Here is a 20,554-nt window from a genome sequence, read left to right as displayed (position 1 = left end):
TTTGCATCTACATACAGACCATGTCCATTGAATTAAATAAACAAAAAGAAAACAAACCAAAGTAGCACTCCCCAAACTCAAAATTAAAAAAAAAAATCACTGCACTTTTTAGAAGCATTATTGCTGAAGGTCACTGAGCTGAACTTCAATTTTAAGAAACCATCAGAAATAAAATTCAAGGACAGAAATCACCCACATTGCAAACACTCCTTGCAAATGTTCATTGTTCAAGGCCATCATGTTTCAGAACTTGAAACACTGAAGCATGTTTAGAAAAAAGTTTGTACTTAGTGATAAGAAAACTTTCAGACTGCAAACAAAAAGCCATTCTCTTCTTAGGTCAAAGAAAACACAAACCAACATTCAACATCCAAATACAGTTCAATAACGTGTCACCTCTTTATTCTTTTGGGGTTGCAGAACATAACTTTTTAATGGAACTTTTAATATTTGGTGAGAAGGTCCAAAGGCATGCATTGTGTTTGTAGCCTCATTTGGGGGGGCAGGGCAAGTGAGTGGGAAGAGGGGGAGGGAAGAGAGAAATCTGCAACTGGAAACACAATTATATCTCAAATTTTTCTAATGCCAGGCTAATACTACCGATGCCCAACTTCCAACCCTACTCTGCGTTCTGATTTTGGGTTTTTTTTTTTTCTGTTTGTTTTTTTGTTTTAGGTACAATACCTCATTGCACAAGCATTATAGTCAGCAGTTAAATTCATCTCTCACTGTCCCGGGAAATGAACAATGTTATAGAAATATTTTAACAGGTAATGTGAGGTGCTTAGCTGTTTTTCTACTAAATTCTATGGAAATAGGTTGCTTGCACAGCACAATTTTCAGAGGCTGGTAGGTATGTGACCATATCTTGGGGTAACAGCTTGTTTAAAAGAAAACAAACAAACCAAACAAAAAGTAATGCTTGAAGTCTTCATTAATATACAAACTGTACAAACACTCTAATGTAAAGCCCTACAATTAAACTTACAACCTCACCCAAAACAGAACTCTCTTTCAGAAAAGATGGTCAGCAAGTGTGACAAACAGACTAGACTCCCCATTGCTGGGCATGAAGAGGTCAACAGAAACATTGGTACACATAAACTTGCAGAAACCTGCTAGGAAAGAATCCAGTGCAGAGCAGGAAAAAAGGAAAAATCCAAATCTTCCAACAGCTGTAAAACAGAGTACTTGGTATCTTGCAAAGAGAGTGAACAAAGACAGGGAGAGGAGAAAGACATGAAGAACGAACCAAGTAAGATCCAGAAAATGATCTAAGTAATATTATTCTTGAGTTAATAATCCTACCTGTTAAAGATGTAAAGAGTCTCGACACCAAATAAGGAACAACTCTACAGTTGTCAGATGGACATAGTCTGGGAAATATTAAAATGAAAGCCTGTATTGAAAATTAGTTATAAATAGGGGCATCTAAAGTTCTATGTTTTAAATTAATTACATTACATTTAGCTAGTTTTTCAGCTTAGAATCTTGTTTTCAGCATTAAAGGCTATGTATACATGCTCTTGAGCCTTGTTAACTTTGAGAAAACTCATTTTAAATTGAAGAGCAATTTTTCTCCCACTTGTTAATGTCCAGACTAGAGATACAGAAAAGCATCAAGCAGTAGCAAATTTAGAAGGTAGGAGGCTGATGTAAAATAAATGGCTACTGCAGTTAAGTTCTCATATACAAATAAAATAACTGCTGGATGTTACTCCTCCTCTGGAAGCTTATAGACTATACAAACAAATACTGTGCTACAGATCAGTAGTTCACAAAATCTTGTTTGACAGATACTATATTAAAATCACTAAGTTCCTGAATATTAATTTTAAATGCTGGAACACATAATTCAAATGAAAATTAGCTGCTATGATATATCAGCATGATAATTCTACTGCTGATTGAGACAGCCACAGCAATCAGTTATTCAAAACTGTTCTTTCTTAACTTCCAGCATCTTTCTTTAATTCCAGCATCTTTCTGAACACAAAGTATACAACATATTTATGTGCTGCAAGTAAAAATACCAAGTAAATATAATACAAGCATAACATAAAACATCTCCCTTGATGAACTGGAAAAAGATACGTTATAGCCCACGGCTGCTAAGCATTTGCCTCTTCCCACAGAATCCAACCTGCCTTCAGGGTCTCTAAAAAAAAAAATAAAATCCCTAACTACATAGTCTGAGCACACATCAAATAATGAAACAAATTACTGGGTGCAATGTTTTGTGAAACAAAGTAGAATATTTTCATGTGACATAATTATATTCAAAAGAGAAACATACTAAAATTCAATGGTATGCTAACTTTTAATAGACCATTACCTTCAAAAGAAATGCTGCTTCCCAAACTGACAAAATTCTGTAATCCTACCACAGTTTGCATAAGTGTGGTTTGATGTGGGGTTTTTTTGTGGTTTTGTTTTGGGTTTTTTGTTGGGTTTTGTGTTTGGGTTCTTTTTTTTTAAGAATGATAAGTGGACAAGGTTATTAAAACTTCAGCTCCTTCCTGCTATACATCTCCACATTCTTCAGGATGTATAACCAGTTTTTATGTTGTAATGCTGCAGCATTATCTTTACAGCAAAGCACAAGGCAGGGCTACTGCCACTCAGAGAAGGGATAGGAAGCTGGTGTACCTGGAACAGTTTTTATCTTTATGCAATTTAAGTCATTAAGAATAGTGCAAGCATTAAAGTACCATTACTTCCTATATGAACGCAGCATGGAAAACTACAGCATAATAATTTTAAACTGCTAAATAACTTCTGGTCCCACTATTTTATCTGAGTGACATTTGTCAAAATGATACCATGTTCTCAGAGATAAGGTTGCTATGGGTTTTATGAAAGTCAGTTGCCTTACTAAAGAGGAACTCCACTTTGTTCTGCCAGAAAAACAAAAAATGTCCATTGCTCTCCAGAGCTCAGAGAGGCCAGCCAGTAGGAGCTTAGCAGCTAGCCGGGCAATACAAGCAGTTTCAAACCAATTAAAGCGTATATGCAGCTTGCCATAGGAGGCGCAGGAGTCACCCAGTACTGGAGGTGGGCACCCTGGGACAGTCAGGCCTAGCCCAGAGGGGACACTGGGGATGCGAAAGGGAACAGCAGAGCAGAAGTTCCACAACTGAAAGCACCATGGGGAGAGGAAGATGCCAAATACATACCCCCAGTTTTCCAAGTTTCACTGTCATTAGAGTGCATCTTGGAACTTTATTTCCAAAGAAAGTTAGGCTGAAGCTCAAGTCTGCTGAAAAGCCATTTCTCCCTCAGAACTACCAAAGACAACTGTAATAGAACTTAATTTTTAATTTTTCTTGGTAACCATGCAACAGAAGATTCTGAATTTCAAACACTTCATAACATGCAAGTAAGTAATCCTGAGAGCTCTACTTGTCATGTGAACAAGCCTTCCCTCTTCAAAACAGAGTCAAGAGAGAAATTATGCACCCAAGCAATAAAATAAGTTCAGAAGATGTCAGGTTTAACCCTAGTTTCTTTCTCTTCCTCTCCTTGAACAGATAGCCTAAAGTTGCTAGGTGGAGAAGTTAGAGAGAAAGCAGTTTCAATGAATTCTTGAAAACATCTCTAAAGTATTTTAAAGATGTTTAGTAGAGTAACATGACCAATTCTACTGCAAATAACCTGCAAAAGCAAAGAACCAGAGATAATCTGTTCTCACTTTCCTCAAACTCTAAGACACCTTCCATCATCAAAAGCAACCGATTCAAAAATTCTGCAAAACCACATCGCACTTCCTTTGGAGGTTTTATAACCCAGTGATTACTATTTTCTGACTGCTTTTCATGAGACTAGTTTGAAGAATGTCATGTTAAAGTAGACTGTCCAATTTCAGTTTCACTGTTCTCTTGTATGTTTGATTCCCTCAGATTTCAGGTATGGCACTCATTAGCATTGTCACATCCACGGTCTTATTCAACAATCCTTGAAACTCAAGCTGTCCTTGACAATTTCAAAACGGAATATAAACTCAGCACACTTCAGAGAGCTGAGGGCTGCAAAGAATACTGGGATGGCAGAGGACCTGGTGCAAGTCACAGCAAACTGAACCTTACTCCAATATCCATCTATGACAAATGAGCACATGAGGACTGTTTTAGTACATATAATCTGCACAGAATCAACTTTGTGCTTGAGTTCGTATTCATGGATGGGTCTATGCCATACACAAGATGTTCTGAATTTCTTGTAAGGCTTCCTATAAGTACAAAGCTGCTGCACTCAAGATAAAGTGCTTTTATTGGGCATTTTTTTAAGGCAGAAGGCCTGCACAGTCTGAAGTCAGTCTCAGAATCATGAACTGCTTTTGCTATACTAGACTTCAGAAAGTAAAACCCTTGCATACTCTATCTGAACATATTATCAGCTTTCTTCAGAATATTAAAAAAGAATCAGGAGAGACTGCACCAAGCCCTTAAACAATCACAGGTCCTGTAAACTAATGGCGTGTCCTTGCCCAGAAGAAAGCAATTTTATTCCCCCACAGAGGAAAAAAGTTGCCCTTTCAAGGAGTCAGAAAAATATGCGAAATGTGCTAAAAAGACAGATGTAACTATTAGTGTCCAGTCTTATAAATTCCTGTCTCTATTTTCAGTAAAATTTAACTTTTTTATATTCAGTTTTTATACTTAATCAAGGCTAAGTTTGTACCCAGGAGACAGAGTTACTATGTTTTACTATATCTAAAGCTGAAGTGTTTTTTGTACCTTTGTTTTATCTATTCCTGAATAATCTTTAAATATAATTTTATATGGACTCCAGAACTGAAGGAACTGCTACCCACAAAACAGGAGTTACCCCTTACTTCTTTGTTCAGCCTAACATACAAGTTCGGTAGTTTTTCTTCCCAATGCAGAAAACATTTGAATATCTATTTAATTCCCTTTTCTTGCCTTGGCAGAAACAACAACTTTCTCCCACCTCCAAAAAGGAAACTTGGGCATCCAAACCTAGATGGTCACTGTTGCTAAAAACCCTCTGCTCTCAAGGTTGTTCTGTTTGTGTCATGTCAATTTAGCATCAGTGAAACTATGCTATATATGCTGCCCTACAGATTCCCAACTCCATGAAATTGCTTGGAGAGAAATAACACACTTGCCTTTGAGATGCTTGCTTTTGCCTATCGCCTGCCAATTGCAAGCCCAGACGTACACCCTTTCTGGATCAAATATACTGGTAGAAGGGGCTCCCAGCCCCTGGCTGGAAAAACTAGTTCTTTTTTATTTTCTAGGGAAATAGTCTGGGGAGCATTCCTTACTCTGCCATGTTAAGGGCAGTCATTTTTCTAATTTGCTGTCTAAAGAAAAAAAAATCCTTCTAAGTACTTAAGTTAGTACAAAACTGATATATCTGTATACTACCTAGAGGTGCCTAATGGAGAGGACAGAGCCACCATCATCAGCAGTTCATTGAAAGCAGTGGTGAGCAGTTGAGGAAGGGGTGCTGCTACAGATCCCTGTCTTGCAACTGTAGCCACTGCTGAACTGTTACTACCCACACTAAGCAAGCCAATCAGTCAACCCTAGCAGGTTTCCACTCCCACTGTGCAAGACAGGAAAGGACTACAATAAAAGAATGAAGTGAAATCTTTGATGAATTCATGAGTTAACAGAACAGATGATAGTGTCACGATTTACAGAAATTTTAAATGCATGTTATTGACCTTAATTACCATAAGATGTTATACCACTAGCACACCATTGTCTTCCAATTATACCATCTAGCTCTATGATCAACAGACAGGATTCTATTTAGCATTCAATACTGTCTTCAAGTTTCACCAAGGTTGAGACACATGGGTAAGAAAACTAAGTAGCTAAAGTTAAGTGCATGTGCAACAGAAGACAACAACGAAACCAGTGAAGAGGCCCATATGCTGAGGTTATAATCTGAAGATTTTTTTAAGATGCTCTGCCACTACCCACATACACAGATAATAACAGTAATCAGCTTACAGCAGTAACCAACTCAGCTCTAAGCACTACACTAACCAGCAGGGTTATGAATTGACTTCAGATACAAACTTTGCCATTGTCACCTTAGAAGGCCAGCATGCAGCAACCCACTTTATCTGAGGAAAGCCACTAAATACTCAAGGTACAACACTACGCCAAACAACAGCAGCAAACTAGGAGGGTACTAGCTGCCTACAGACAACTTCCTAGAAATTAAGGTGTTGGCCATCACCCTAACGGTAGGTTGAAGAGTTCATCATCTTGTGTTAAAAACAGAATCACAAACGTTGCTGTGCTAGGTCCTTTCTTTATCAAGCAAAGAGTGAAAGTATCCTTAGCAACAGTCCCATGACTGAGCCTTGTCTTAACAGTCCATGCATGATGACCTTCAAGACTCACTTGCAAAAGCCTTTTAAATAAAGTGCTTTAAACTTGAATGAAGCTTTTTTTTTTTTTTATTTCTACTAGACCACTTAAAGACTCCTAACTAGAAAAAGAGAGTAACATATTGCTGGGTATTTGGCAACTCGGAACAAAAGTGAGCTGAAATGGCCTCAAACATTTATGGAAATACATAGATTTCCACTTTAAGGTCACCAATTCAAAACACACCTATAATGGCAAGTTATAAACCCCTCTATTCTGGTAAGCCAGCCTTCCAGCATCACAGCTGCCAAAATCTTAGAAGCTCTTGCATCTACATATGGACCAAGGATTCATCAAAGCATGAACTGAGCAACTCCCTCACTCTTTCAGGTACTTTTGTCCATGCCAACGGCTGAAAGCAAATCTGGCAACTGCACAAGAGTTTCTGTTGTTCTTAAGCTATTGTATTTTCTGCCACGATGCTCATTAAGTGGGTAAATTTTACCCATGCTAAATGCATGCAATCTAAAACAGAAATACATATACGACTGACAGCGAAACAGAAGCACCGCCCTTGCTAAAACCTTCTCTTTCAAGGCACTTTTGAAAGCTAGGACTACACAACCCATCAGAGCAGAGCAAGTCTTGTGGCACTGCAATCGTAGTGACACACAGGACTTTATCCCGCATCGCTTTAAGTGAGCTCCGTCGAGAGAACAAGACTTTTGAGTGCGCTGCAGGTAAACCCTCTTCTCCCTACCTTCTACAACAACTCCAGAACAAGCTCACAGCCACGGCAACCAACTTGCCGCCTGCCCAAGCCTCTACTGAGGGTGCCCAAGCAAGTCGGAACACCCATCTTCCAGTGAAAAAGGCTTCCGGACAGATCCCGTCCAGGCCTGGGCACTCGCTTCCCGTGCGGGCCAGTGACGCCGGGCCCCCTCCGGGCCTAACCGGTCTCTCGGTGGGCAGAGGGACGGGGACTGCCTCGCTGTCGCCTCTGTCGCCCGCGGCAGCCCGAAGGCCGCTCCTCCCTCCCACGCCGCTACCCCGCTCCCCAGTCGGGACTCACTGTTGCTGGACTTGAGGTCCCGGTGCAGGATAGGGACGATGGCCTGGTCGTGCAGGTAAAGCATGCCGCGGGCAATTTGCACCGCCCAGTTCACCAAGATGTGCGGGGGGATGCGGAGGCCCCCGCGGGCAGCCCCGGCCCCGGGAGCAGCGGCGGCGGCCAGGGCTCTGTTGAGGGAGCCGCCGCGGGCGAACTCCATAACGAGGCAGAGGTTGGGCTCCCGCAGGCAGACCCCGTGCAGGGCGATGATGTTGGGGTGCCTCAGCATGGAGAACAGCTTGGCCTCCTGCCGCACGCTCTCCGCTGTGGCCGTGATGTCCTCGTCGGGGTCCTGCCGCGCCGCCTTCACGGCCACCTCGCGGCCACGCCAGGTGGCCCGGTACACCTTCCCGAAGCCCCCCACCCCGATGATCTCCTGCAGCTCCAGGTGCTGGAAGTCGATCTCCGTCAGGCTCCCCGGGGGGTCCCTCTGCCCGACGCTGCTGCCCGTCGCAGCCGCCCCACCGCAGGGCTGCTGGGTCACGTAGTTGGCGGGGAAGATGCCGAGACGGTGGCGGATCTTCCCCGCCCACCAGCCGTCGTCTCCGGACACGGCCGCGTCCTGCGACAGCACCTCCACCACGTCCCCCCTCCGCAGGCTCAGCTCGTCCTCGCCGCTCGCCTCATAGTCGTACAGCGCTGTCCACAGCGGGCACGGACCGCCACCGCCGGCGGTGGCCGCCGCCCCAGCGCCCGGCACAGCCATGGCAGCAACCTCAGCCCCGGCGGCCGCCGACGCGGGGGCGCGCGCCCAGCCGCATCTTCACCTGCCGCCGCGAAGCGGGAGCCGCGGGAGGGGAAGGGGCGGGACTCACCCAGCCCGGTTGCTGCCGCCGCCGCCGGTCTCGGACAGGTAGAGCGCAGGCGCACAAGGGGAAAGGCGAGGAGGGGAGTGGCGGTGCCCCTCGCTCTCCCTCCCGCCCCCGCGCGCTGCCCCGCCCCGGGGATTGGCCCCCGGCAGTCACGTGGGGCCGCAGGACTGAGGGAGCGGGCGTGTAGGCAGGTGGGTACCCGCGCCCGCCCCTCCCACGCGCGCAGACTGGCAGGCTCCGGCCGCCGCGGGAGGGGCGGGGCGCCGGCGGTCGCGAGGCTGAGGCGGTCGCTGCGGTCCCGCCCGGCGGAGGGGAGGGGATAGCGGCAGGGATGGGCCCACCCCGTCGGGGGCAGCGGTGACCCCGCTCCAAGCGGGGTGTGCTGTCCGGTCCGGGGGGACTGTGGTCTCCGGGAGGGGAGCGGCGCTCGGTGCAGGCCGCCCTCCGGCGTCCGGCCCAGCCTGCCTTGTCCCTCAGGAGCAGCAGAGCAGGTCAAGGGTTGGACCTCGCCTTCAGCGGCAGCTTCCCCTCTCCTTCACTGTGCGGTTTTGGGGCTTTACCAGAAGAAAACACAGTAGTTTCTGAGGAAAAAGCGCTTCCTCAGTCCGTGTTTCGTCTTCCACCCGCCTTCACCGCTCATGGACTTTCTCCCATGCCTGGTCCCCCCTCCACTCACAAATTAAAAGGATCACACACAGTTGTTTTGTTAAGAAGTTGTCTGGAAATAGCAAGTGCTGTGTATATGCTATTTCTGGATAAAGATTTTCCTGAGTTTAGGTGGAAAAATGCATCATTTCCTAAACTGCAGTAGACGTTTCGTTGGAAGTTAGAGGGAAGTGTGTGGGCTGGGATGTACCCTCTTCTTGTCAGCGCTGTAGGAAGCATGGCTCGAAGCGGAAGAAGGTGGGTTTTCATCCTCAGAGCTGATCACTTTGTGCGGCAGCACCGTGGTTATGGACATGGCTACTGCTAGGGGAAGCCCATGGATGGGTAGGAAAAGCATGGGGAATGTGTCAAACCACACTGCCAGGTAGAGTAAACCAGCATGGTTAATGGTGAGTTCTCACACGAAAACCCACATCCAGAGGGTGCATCCCTGTCAGCTGACAAAACTGTCAGCTGTGTATTCACAGGACTAAGGTTGCAAAATAAAGACAATAACTTAAAAAAATAAAATTACAGTATCAAAAATCATTAAATTCTTGTTTATCCCACAGTCTAAACCGTGTTTATAGTTATCCATGCAGAAAAATTACACAGAAAATGACTTACTGAACCATTCTACCAAAAAGAAAGAATACAGCACCAGCATGTCTATCCGGTCTTTTCCCATTTCCTTTAATATAGGAGATTGCCTTGCAGCTATTCAGAGAGGTAATTATAAGCCTTTTTCTTATCTGCATATTTGTCTTATTATAAAAGCCATACAGTGTGTTGTAATACAAGCATGCTACCACACAAATTCCACCTGGAACTTGATCTGTTATCTAAAAGAATCTACAGGAACTAATTAAGTATGGAATGTTTTGGGTCAGGCAAGGTATTGGTTGCAGTACAGTGAACAGTTTAAATATTTCTTTAGAACTATTATTCCAAAATTCGCTCTCTGCAGTGCTACTGCTTGCTAGCAATTGCTGCGCTAGCGTTTTTCTTGGTTCAGTGTTTCTTCAGCATCCAGCACGATCAGATCTGGGTGTAATTGCTGCTCCTAGGAGTTGTAATGATGGAAACCGCGTCACGGGCAACCCCACGGAGCGCCGTCACTTTTCTGGTGGCACCACCTAGTGGAGTCACCGCTGGGAAGAGCAGCGCACCACCGGCAAAGCTTTCGGCTCGGCACATCACTGGCAACGGGAAAGAGAAAACGTGCCGCATCTTTGGCACTCCTGCAACCGTATAGAATGGACCGTGCATCTGCCCTGTGCCCGGCACATGTATGCATGGCTGGAACCACAGGAACCCTTCATTCCTGCAAGTACCTTTAAACCAAAATATTTTCTGTGTCAACGTTATCCAGAGATGAGGAAGAGCTGAAAGATTTGAGTGGTGGGCAGACAAGTCACCCTAATAAGATGCAATGTTACACCAGCTCTAATGAAGCCTGCATTACCTGGGGCTTCCAAATAATAACCTACATCTGTTGGAAGTGCCAAAATTCAGAAGAGAGCAGGTTTTGAAGAAGCTTTCCATTTCCACCTTTATTTAGTCATCTTTCTTTTTTGGAGCTGTGCAGATATATGAAAAAAAATCAGTAGTTTCTAAAAATTAACATTTTTAATCACTGCACATAGAAAAATATGATTTTGCTGTTGTTATTGCACTTGACTCGGTGATTACATTTACAACAACAAACTTTCTGATTTCCACTGGACAATGGGGAGGTTTGGATGAGATGTGTTTACAGGAGCAGGTCGTGAAGCACTGCTGGGACTGCACCTCCTTCACACACATTAAGAGAGCTTGCGGCTTACCAAGGATGCACTGAGCAGTGTTTGTCAGGCCCTGTGGCTGTAGGTACACAGAATTTGGTAGGGTGCCTGCACTGCTGAAGGAAGTGGTGCTCTTTCTTCCCTCACCCAGCTGCTTGTCCATCCTGCTGTGTCATCCCTCCCATTAAGCCAACAGAAGCATACAGCATGACTACAATGCCTGCAATAGCAGGAAGTGAGCTGAGATGCACTTAATTAGCTCACAGATATGGTTGTTTAATAGCATCTTTGGTCTCTTACTGTTGTCTAAAAAATCCATGCAAAGCATGCTGGAATGGCGCGTGGAGTCCAAGGACCTAGCCATAGTCAGGAACAACAGAAGCAGGGTAGATCTGGTGAAGTGATGTTCAAGCTTCTTGTCTGCCTCCATTTTGTACATGCATCCTTCGCAAAACTGACGGCAATGAAAGTTTGTACATGTTGAAAGTCCCTGGAAGGGGTTGATGAGAGATGTACAATTGAAGTTTACAGCTATTTTCTGAGGGTAGCAGGTGAGAGGGCGGGAGTGCTGCATGGAATCAGCTCTGGCATTCATGACCCATCCTTATAGCTCATCCTTCGGGAGTGGCCCACAGGGGTATGCCCTGTATCTTTATGCCACATCTTTCACTGCCTTTGGCCTATCCTGATCAAAGCTTGTCCTTGGCTCTATCTTCTAGCTCCACTCCCCACTGCTTCACATACTGATGTGTCCCTTCACTCTGTGAATTTGCTGCCAGCTGCTGTAAAATACCTTAGCACAGAGCAGACTGTTTTACCCTAAACTCATTCTTGAAAGGAAACAAATGGCTTTTAGGGACTTCCCACACCTGTGTGCCCAAAGTACAGCTCAAACCAACATAAAAAGATCGTCACCAGCACCGGTCAGAGCTGAAGCTCGGAAGCTCGTGATGTACCAGGCTGAATTAACAGCTAGCAATAAAAGCAAAGCGGCTGGGGCGATGTGACCGCTGAGGAGCGCAGCCCAGTCATTGACGCCGTTGCTGCTCCTTTACCGCTCATTGTTTTGCACCTGTGGACCAGCCGGGCGGGACGCCGCGGTGACGGACGCCGCCGCGCCAGAACTGCCCCCCACCTCCGCAGCGTCTCGTCGCTGCCTCTCTCCGCCCTGCGGCCTCCGTGCTAGCAGCCCGCTACCGGCACCCGGACGCGGTCCCCAGGCCCGGCAGTGGGGCAGCGCGCCCGCACCGCGGCGGGGTCGAGAGAGGCGTCGTGACCGGGGGAGGGCGGCCAGTGGCAGCGGTAGCGGCGGCGCTCGGGGTGGGGCGGGCCGGGCCGGGCGGGATGCTCGGCGTCGCAGGGCACCATGGGAGAATCCGCGGGCGCCCGGCATGGCGGCGACGGAGGGCGGCTGAGGGGCGGCGGCGGTGGCGGCGGCGGCGGGGAGCGGCCATGGTGTCGCCGGCGGCGCGGCTGGTGGGGCAGGGCGTGTGGGCGGCGCTGACCGGGGGCTGGTACCACGACCCGGAGCAAGGCGCCTTCACCAACAGCTGCCACCTCTATCTGTGGCTCTTCCTGCTGACGCTGCCCATGGCCATGCACCTGGTGAGACCCGGCCCGCGGCGTGGCGGGGAAGGCGAGGCGGGAGGGGAGCGGGGAAGGCGAGGCGGGAGGGGAGCGGGGAAGGCGCAGCGGACCCCGGCCCTGACGCGGGAGCTGAGTGCGGGAGTGCGACAGGGAATAAACAGACCCCAAGGGGGTTAAAGACCAGGCATGTCGGTCTGTACGTGAGGACTTGTGTCTGAAGGTGGATAGGGTGGGAGCACAGGTCGGGGGATGGACCTCTTCCCCAGCTGGAGCTGTTGGGAAAGGTAACTTAGGAAGGGGTGCAGTGCTGGCCATTGCCGGTGCTGAATAACCGCCGGGTCTTTCGTTAGAAAAAAATCCCTTTTAGAGACGTTTTATTTTCAAATCTGCTCCAGTCTTACCTCCTAAGAAGGGTAAATAAATGGAAAAATCCAAATACAATGTAGTTAATATGCCTGGCTGAATGTCATTGGTGAGTCACATGGTTTTTGTGACATGCAGCTCCATTTGTGCTGAAATTTAAACACTGCAAATAAATAACCTCAGTAACTAGAGGTTGTTTGATAGACTTGGAAATTATTATACTTGAAAATCTGAAACTTTTCCTATATTTTTGTGAACTTTCCTACAGTGTAAGAAAAGCTTAAAAGTATCATTGCATCTATTTATTGGTGTGTTTTTCAGTAGCTTAATATTGCTAATGTTGGAAACAATTTCCATATTCAATCCCTTTAGTTGTCACAGTGACTCAACTAAATTCTTAACTAAGTTCTGTAGAATTTTTCTTGTTGGATAGAGTTTCAAATAGGTCTCTTCACCCTACACGGTCAGATACTGGCTTGATTTTCAAGAGCAAAGAGTGTTCATGTATCCCTCTGCAATCCCAGTGAAAACAAGTCTTGTGTTTTTTAATAAATCAACTGGCATACTGCATTTTGTGGCATGGATTGCAGTCAATTTCTGCAAGCATGGCTCATGAAGTTAATGAACCCAGGTAGCAATATGCTTTTTTGTGATGGATAGGGTCTATTTCCTATGCAAACCAGCAAGAATCTTTCATTGTAGGTTTCATTGTCACAGTGGTATGTGTGAGAAAAACTAAAAAAAAAAAAACGGGTAAAAGTTAACTTCATCTTCCCCCCCCTTCCCCCCGATGTAAGTATGTAACTGAAAGAATATATGTTTCCTTGTGGGAAACTTCTGAACCAATAGCATGAAGGAGGCATGCAGGGTTCCACAAAGGAACACTGGGTACAAAGACTGTAGGTCAGAGCTAAGGTGAAAAACAGAAAGACATTATTTAAAGAGAAATGGAGGAAACCTAACTTATCTACAGCACTCTCTCAGGCTCCATCTTTGCCTGTCTAGATGGACTTTTTCTCAGGGTGGCTGACTTTCTGACAAATCATTTGGTTAAATGCAGGACTTGTGTTCTTGAGCCTAATGTACTGCTCTGGGAATTCTTTATTCTTGATAAGAATAATGCATTTATTATGCAGCTGCTTGAGAGGGATGATGTCCTTAAGTATGTGTTTTCTTGCTTTTAAGTGGTTGGGCTTTGTAAACTTTATGCAAGATGTATGTTCTTGCCACTTAGAAGCTTGAACCTGCTTTTTAACTGACTGTTTTCTCTTTGGGGAATTTTATTTGTAATATTCAGCAATGTTTGGGTGATATTTATGTTACACACTTCACACCAATAGTTTTGGATTCAGTGACTAAAGTGACTAAAGCAGTCAGTGACATTTCTTGAAATCGCAAGTCAAAACAAATTAGAGTTTTTTAAAAAATCTTAAGATTTTCATTTGCTTGGGATAATCTTAATCACACTGTTGTCAAAGAAATTCTCTGAAACAATTTGACTTGAATGAAATGGCAAAACTGATCCAGCTGTTTTTAAATTTTTCACACTGGCTCAGCAGAGATGTGCTGACAGTAGCATGGGGAAGCTTATAGTATCAACTTGTTTCTGTTGTGTGGATTGAGGATATCATTCTCTAGCTTTGTCAGCATAGCTTGCTTTGGTACTAATGGTTTCTTTATTAGCTTACTCACCCCTGAAAATGCAGATCTGTTTTCATCTCTTCCCCTTCTTCCTCATTTATCCTTTTTAATACTAAATATATGATTTAAAATATAAATGGGATATTACTTGGAGCATCACTACTGTTAAAAGCAACTTGCAAAATTGTAGTGAGATCTCTTCTAACTTTGCCATGTCAATTCTCGTAAGAGATTAAGAATTAAATATCTTATTCCACCAAACAGTCCAGGGTTCCCAAGTGTTTTAGAATCATAGAATCATAGAATAGTTAGGGTTGGAAAGGACCTTAAGATCATCAATCTAGTTCCAACCCCCCTGCCATGGCCAGGGACACCTCACACTAAACCGTGCCACCCAAGGTTCTGTCCAACCTGGCCTTGAACACTGCCAGGGATGAAGCATTCACAACCTCCCTGAGCAACCCATTCCAGTAAAGAATTTCTTCCTTATATCCAATCTAAACTTCCCCTGTTTAAGTTTTAACCCATTACCCCTTGTCCTATCACTACAGTCCCTAATGAAAACTCCCTCCCCAGCATTCCTATAGCCCCTCTTCAGATGCTGGAAGGCTGCTATGAGGTCTCCACGCAGCCTTCTCTTCTCCAGGCTGAACAGCTCCAACTTTCTCATCCTGTCTTCATACAGGAGGTGCTCCAGCCCCCTGATCATCCTCGTGGCCTTCCTCTGGACTTGTTCTAACAGTTCCATGTCCTTTTTATGTTGAGGACACCAGAACTGCACACAATACTCCAGGTGAGGTCTCACAAGAGCAGAGTAGAGGGGCAGGATCACCTCCTTTGACCTGCTGGTCACGCACCTTTTGATGCAGCCCAGGATACGGTTGGCTTTTTCGGCTGTGAGCTCACACTGAAGTTGACTCATGTTCATTTTCTCATTGACCAACACCCCCAAGTCCTTCTCCGCAGGGCTGCTCTGAATCTCTTCTCTGCCCACCCTGTAGTTGTGCCTGGGATTGCTCTGACCCAGGTGTAGGACCTTGCACTTGGCATGGTTAAACTTCATGAGGTTGGCGTCAGCCCACCTCACGAGCATGTCAAGGTCCCATGGTGCATGATGGACATCTCTTGGTTATCAATTCAACCAAATTTACAAGAAGAATGCTTCTGTTTGGCTCTAATATTGAATCTCCCTGATACTTATACAAGCTTTATGGTAGTAACTGAATATTTATCTGGAAGTTCCCTCATCTGTGTTCTGTATCACAAGAAGGTAGTGATGCCCAGGGCAGCACTGTCTTGCTTAAGATGCCTCAGATGCTTAAGCATCTGGTGGGATATATCTGGGTCTAACTGACTTTAATAATTCAGTCCAATTTACAAGGGATGCGGTATTTTGTTTAACAGTTACACACCTTTATGTTATCAAGTATATACTTCAGTCTCCTCTGCCTTTGTGATACTCAACATTAGTAGACATGTGAAGAAGAATTTAGATATTCCTCTGGGAGCAGTGTCTGGGATGGCACAAGTCCCAAGTAAAGACCCTTCCTCTATGGGCAGGTTAACTCTCTTGCATTTCCAATAGTAAGGGCACATTTTGAATGCACCAGCCTGCATTTTTCTGTGTGACCCCATGCTGTTCTGGTAGGTGGTATAACAGAAGCTATTGGGAAACAAAGAATGTTATGGTAAGAGTTTTTAATCAGGCAAGAGCAAAGAAAGCTGGAGCTCAGCTTCTACGGAAATCTGTGGTGGGATGTTATGAAGCTTACTTTCCAATGAATTTGTGGATGTTTTTTTCTAGCTTCTAATAAGATGTCAGCTCAGTTGAAGGTTTTTGTTTCACTGGGGTGGTCAGAGTGTTGAATGGGTTCCTCTTGTTAACACATGAGGTGTGCTGCTGTGACCTTGTCCCAGTGTAGTAACCCAGAGTTAGTTGAAAGTAGCTGAACAATTACAAAGTTATTCATAGAGGAAATGGAAAGACATCACGAGTACACAGGCACATGGTGTGATTATAAAACCTTGTTTCCATAGGAAACCAGGCTAATTATAACTATAGTGCATCAAAAGTGAATTTATCATACAATTCCTTAGTGGTCTATAACTTAATTCCTCCTCAGCTCAAGCAGATCTGATAGCTTTCACCTATATGTACCTGGGAACACCAACTGCAGTCATCTGACACTTGCATATTTATGCAAGAGGCCTGATTTGGAAAACTGAGGGCTTTCCGTTCTTGGCTTCATCTTTCTCCTAATTACTCATGCGGGCAGGGACCAACCTGGTGGCTTGTACTACTTAGCTTGCCCCCAGATTCAGAATATTGAGGATTCATTGGCTGCCTTATACATAGGCAGGCTTGGGATTGTGAGTGTACACGACATGTACATGGGAGGCAACGCTATGTACCCTGGGCACATGGGCAGGGAAACCAAGGGCAGGCTGAGGGCCCAGCTCTCCAGCAGATCCGGTCACAGGTCAGGGATGAAGACATGCAGCACTCAGTGGATGCTAAAACTGGCCCTCTTTTCCACTTAGAAATCTAGGAGCTTCCTTTGATTCTCTCTTATAGCAAGCTGTATGCGTGCTTAGACTGCAGTACTGGAAGTCTATTTTTGTTGTGTCCCCTTGACATTATTCATATAATATTTATCAAGCTTTGTGAATGTCACCTATAGAGCACTTATTTTCTAGTGGCTCATTCTGAGTTGTTATTTAATAAGGAGTGCTTGGCCTGTGCTTTTTAGTGTTTATTAAAGAGATTGGAAAGTGAACAAATCTCTCATTTGAGCAAACCATTATAGATAATGGGCTATCATTCTTTGTGAAACAAGCCATTTTAAACTTATGTTTTGTAAACACATTAGTCATAAACCACAAATTCTTCACCCTCATCCACCAAGCCTTATACCCTGAGAGCATTGTGCCTTGCAAACCAATCTTCTTTCTGGCCCAGATTTGCTAAATAACTGAAGGGTATGCTTAGTGTTGGTATATACACAGTGCCATGAACTACTCTTAAAAGACTAAGCCTCAACTTGTAGAAAGTAATGCCTGTCTTATTAAGGATTGTTAGTACTACCTACATGCTAAATAGCGTCTCCACTTTTGTGCAATAGATTCTTTGCATATGAATCAGAATAGTCATAAAAAAGGATTTGCCTGAAAACTTTCACATGTACATTGTGAAGGTATGAAGTCTCACTAAGCCAAAAGCTGCAGCAGAATAGCAACCCACTTGCTTGTAGTAACACCGAAATGATTCAACATACTCATTTCAACATCAAGATAAATGCGGTGACTTGTTTCAGAGATTAAGTAAGTGTGCCTTCTTCCCTTCACCTGTGTGGTCAGTGTGGTTTATTTATGAACCTGGAAAGAATTCTAATCTTTTACATACAAATGCTCCTTTACTTGAAGTGCTGATACTTAAAATGATACATTTAGGCCAAAGTAAAGACCATTCTTACTTCAGTAGGCTTTAGGAAATCTTCAGCATTGAAAGTCTTTCTTCTCCCTTCCACTTGTACTAAAAATTATGCAGGAATATAGTAATGGTCTGTTTAAAAACCCAAAAACCTGAGTTGAGATTAAATTCATTGTGAGACTGCAACTGCATGACCACAATACATAAGGGTGTTCTGTATGTATAATGATGAAGTCCTGTGCCTTCAGCTGTAACGACCAAATGTCTGTTGCTGTGATTTGCCTGCACTCTAAGGAAGTATTTACATACAAAAATGTTGTTAGTATGTCATGTCTGTGAAAGAACTTTACAGACCATAGTTGAACTGTAATTAATTTTGATGACTAAGAAATATGGTGCTCATCACAGATCAACAAACAGATCAAAGACAGCTGCAAATTAACAACAATGGACTTTATGAAAAGAATTCAAAGAGTCTGCCTCTCCAAATGCATTTTATTAATTTGTTTTGACTAGCCCTGATTAATGATTTAGAATTCCTCAGTGGTAAAGATACTTGGGAACATGTTTTGAGGTGTTAAAAAAAGGAGCTCAAATTACAGCCTTTTACTGTTAAATCATAACTGAGAAGCAGGGTAAGATGGCAGAATTTTTCAAAATTAGTTTCCTGTTCATGATGTTTCATTTTGTGTCTACATTTTTATCAGTTACTCATTCAGGAAAGGCTGCAGCTGCATTATCCTGGGAATGCAGTATTTTAAGAGGCTTTATAATGTTTGTCAGTTGTGGGATTGTAATGACTTTGTTAGGAAATAAGTGATCTTCACAGCTAATCAAAAGAAGACTAAAACTTGTGAAGCGGTTTCAAATTTGAAAAGACCTTTTTTGTGAGCAGAACTCAACTATTCCATATAAAAATGCACTGCTTCTTGTTGTAAAATTCAATAGAGGTACAGCTGTTAGACAATTAGGAGTAATTACTTTAAAAAAAAACTTAGTGGCATCTTCTCAAGATAAACTGTTATGATTGTGTCTTTACTATTTCTTTCTGTAGGCTTTTCCAGCAAACTCAATTACGGTGTTTGCATACTGCAGCTTGGTGACGGTGTTCTTCACAGTGATAAAGGTGATCAGTTACCGTCTACACCTGATGTTTGATAAAGGCGAAGTAATTCAACAAAAGCTATCAAGAAAAAATGGAAGACAACATAAAGATACAGAAGTTCCAAACAGAAACACAGTTCACCCTTCAGATCATAGGTAAGGCTTTCACTGCACATTGCTGGTATATTCTGCAAAATGGATGTTTGCTCTGTGATACTGCACAGCAGAAATGCCTGCTGGCTATAGGAGGACTCCTTACAGTTGTGTGAGGAACGGCACTTCTAAAAACCTGCTTAGCATTTTCAGATTTGGTGGCTGCAGCATGCTTGTGGAGAAGCAGGCAGAGCTGCACCTGGTTCAGAGGGTGGGGCAGCAGCTGGGCACGATGAAGGCAGAGACCCATCTGGGAAGTGCTAAAATATCCTGGAGAAAACTTCTCCCAGGTTTTCTGGGGAAGCCTTAGATGCTTGATCTTTTCTCTTCCTGCTGTGCTTACCTGTTGGGAAGAGGGGAGGAGAGGAAGTGGTCTTACTACAGCTCTGGAAGCCTGAGTTTGTGTTGCTTACAGTAATTTCCCTCTCAGGTCAAATTTATATGTGTAAGTCACTTTTTCCCCTTTTATGTTTTATTGTGACTGCCTATGATACTTTTATGGTCCTGTTCTTGAAGAAAGCTAGAACCACATTTATTTCTTAGGAGCATTTGTTAGTATTTGCAGCCTCTCAGTTGAGAATCCAAGTACTATGTTTTTGCTGCAAATAATCAAAGTCAATAAGGTGGCTTCCAGGTCGAGATGCTATTAAAGGTAAAAATGGCATTGGGCTAAGGACTAGTGCTGACATTTTCCAGGTTTGGGTATAGGTAGAATATTCAGTACACTTTTTGGTATAAATGGAGACTTCTCTTGCTGGTTTTTCAACCTTGAGTCATACAAACAAATAAAACTGCCAAGTAGGTTCTAGTGTTCCTGGGTGTTATGAGAGATGTGGAAAATGCTGAAATAGGTACATCTCATAATGACAGTATGTAGAAAAGCCCAAACAAAGCTTAAACCAAATTGGCTTGCTGCAACTACCAGTCAAGCTTCATCAGAGAGCCCTGTACACAAGAATTTTGGGTATTTTTTTTATGCATTCACAGTTGCTACTGCTAGTTCTGTGCAAGCTAAGTAGTATTAAGGTTGTTTGTATACCTACTGTGCTTCTGTGTCTTCACACATGCATGTTTGTGCTGCACTCCTGGTAGTGACATTGCTGGGAGTGGCAAGGTCTACTTGCATTGTGACTCTTTTGAGAAATGCCTCTTACGTGTGTCACTAACCATACAAGGTTTTTATCTTGGATGGGCTGATGGCTTTCAGGCTCTAGTCCTCTTTAGCTCTTATCAGTCCACAATGCTATTTCCTATGTGGGTTATAGCTATTTAAGAGTCTCACCTGTTGTTCTAGGCTGACTCAAAATTAAACAAGAACTTCAGTGTTTCCCTGTTCGCTGGCTAGTGAAATGGATGCTAATTTTCATTATCCTGCCTTTATTTTGGCTAAAAAGTAGAGGTAGAATTACTTAAAGCTTGCTTGTTAAATCATGTAACTATTCCTTCTAGGACGTCCATTATTTAGTACCTGATCGGAAAATACTGAACTTAGTATTGATGCCAGAAGTTTTTAAACAGACCCTGGTATTTAGGAGGTTGAACAAGCTTTTTTGAAGCCACCTAACCATAATAAA

The 20,554-nt window shown here is 44.0% G+C and overlaps 2 protein-coding genes across 3 annotated transcripts in view; one reads left to right on the top strand and one right to left on the bottom strand.

Annotated features, from left to right (window-relative positions):
- The window catches only part of MAP3K21 (mitogen-activated protein kinase kinase kinase 21), a 43,493-nt gene extending 35,326 nt beyond the window's left edge, over positions 1 to 8,167 (bottom strand). For both annotated transcript variants that reach the window (XM_031046257.2, XM_005146039.4), the window contains exon 1: positions 7,423 to 8,167. In XM_031046257.2, the coding sequence (XP_030902117.2) occupies positions 7,423 to 8,167 (745 nt within the window). The remainder of the gene's footprint in view (positions 1 to 7,422) is intronic.
- Positions 8,168 to 12,154: 3,987 nt separating this feature from the next.
- Positions 12,155 to 20,554, top strand: part of PCNX2 (pecanex 2) — a 154,901-nt gene continuing 146,501 nt past the window's right edge. Inside the window, exons 1-2 of the mRNA XM_005146038.3 lie at positions 12,155 to 12,307; positions 18,778 to 18,983. Coding sequence (XP_005146095.2) covers positions 12,155 to 12,307; positions 18,778 to 18,983 — 359 coding nt within the window. The remainder of the gene's footprint in view (positions 12,308 to 18,777; positions 18,984 to 20,554) is intronic.

Source organism: Melopsittacus undulatus, chromosome 3 (genome assembly GCF_012275295.1).
Source record: "Melopsittacus undulatus isolate bMelUnd1 chromosome 3, bMelUnd1.mat.Z, whole genome shotgun sequence".
In the NCBI taxonomy this organism is placed as follows: domain Eukaryota; kingdom Metazoa; phylum Chordata; class Aves; order Psittaciformes; family Psittaculidae; genus Melopsittacus; species Melopsittacus undulatus.
This window is presented reverse-complemented; position numbering and strand designations above follow the sequence as displayed.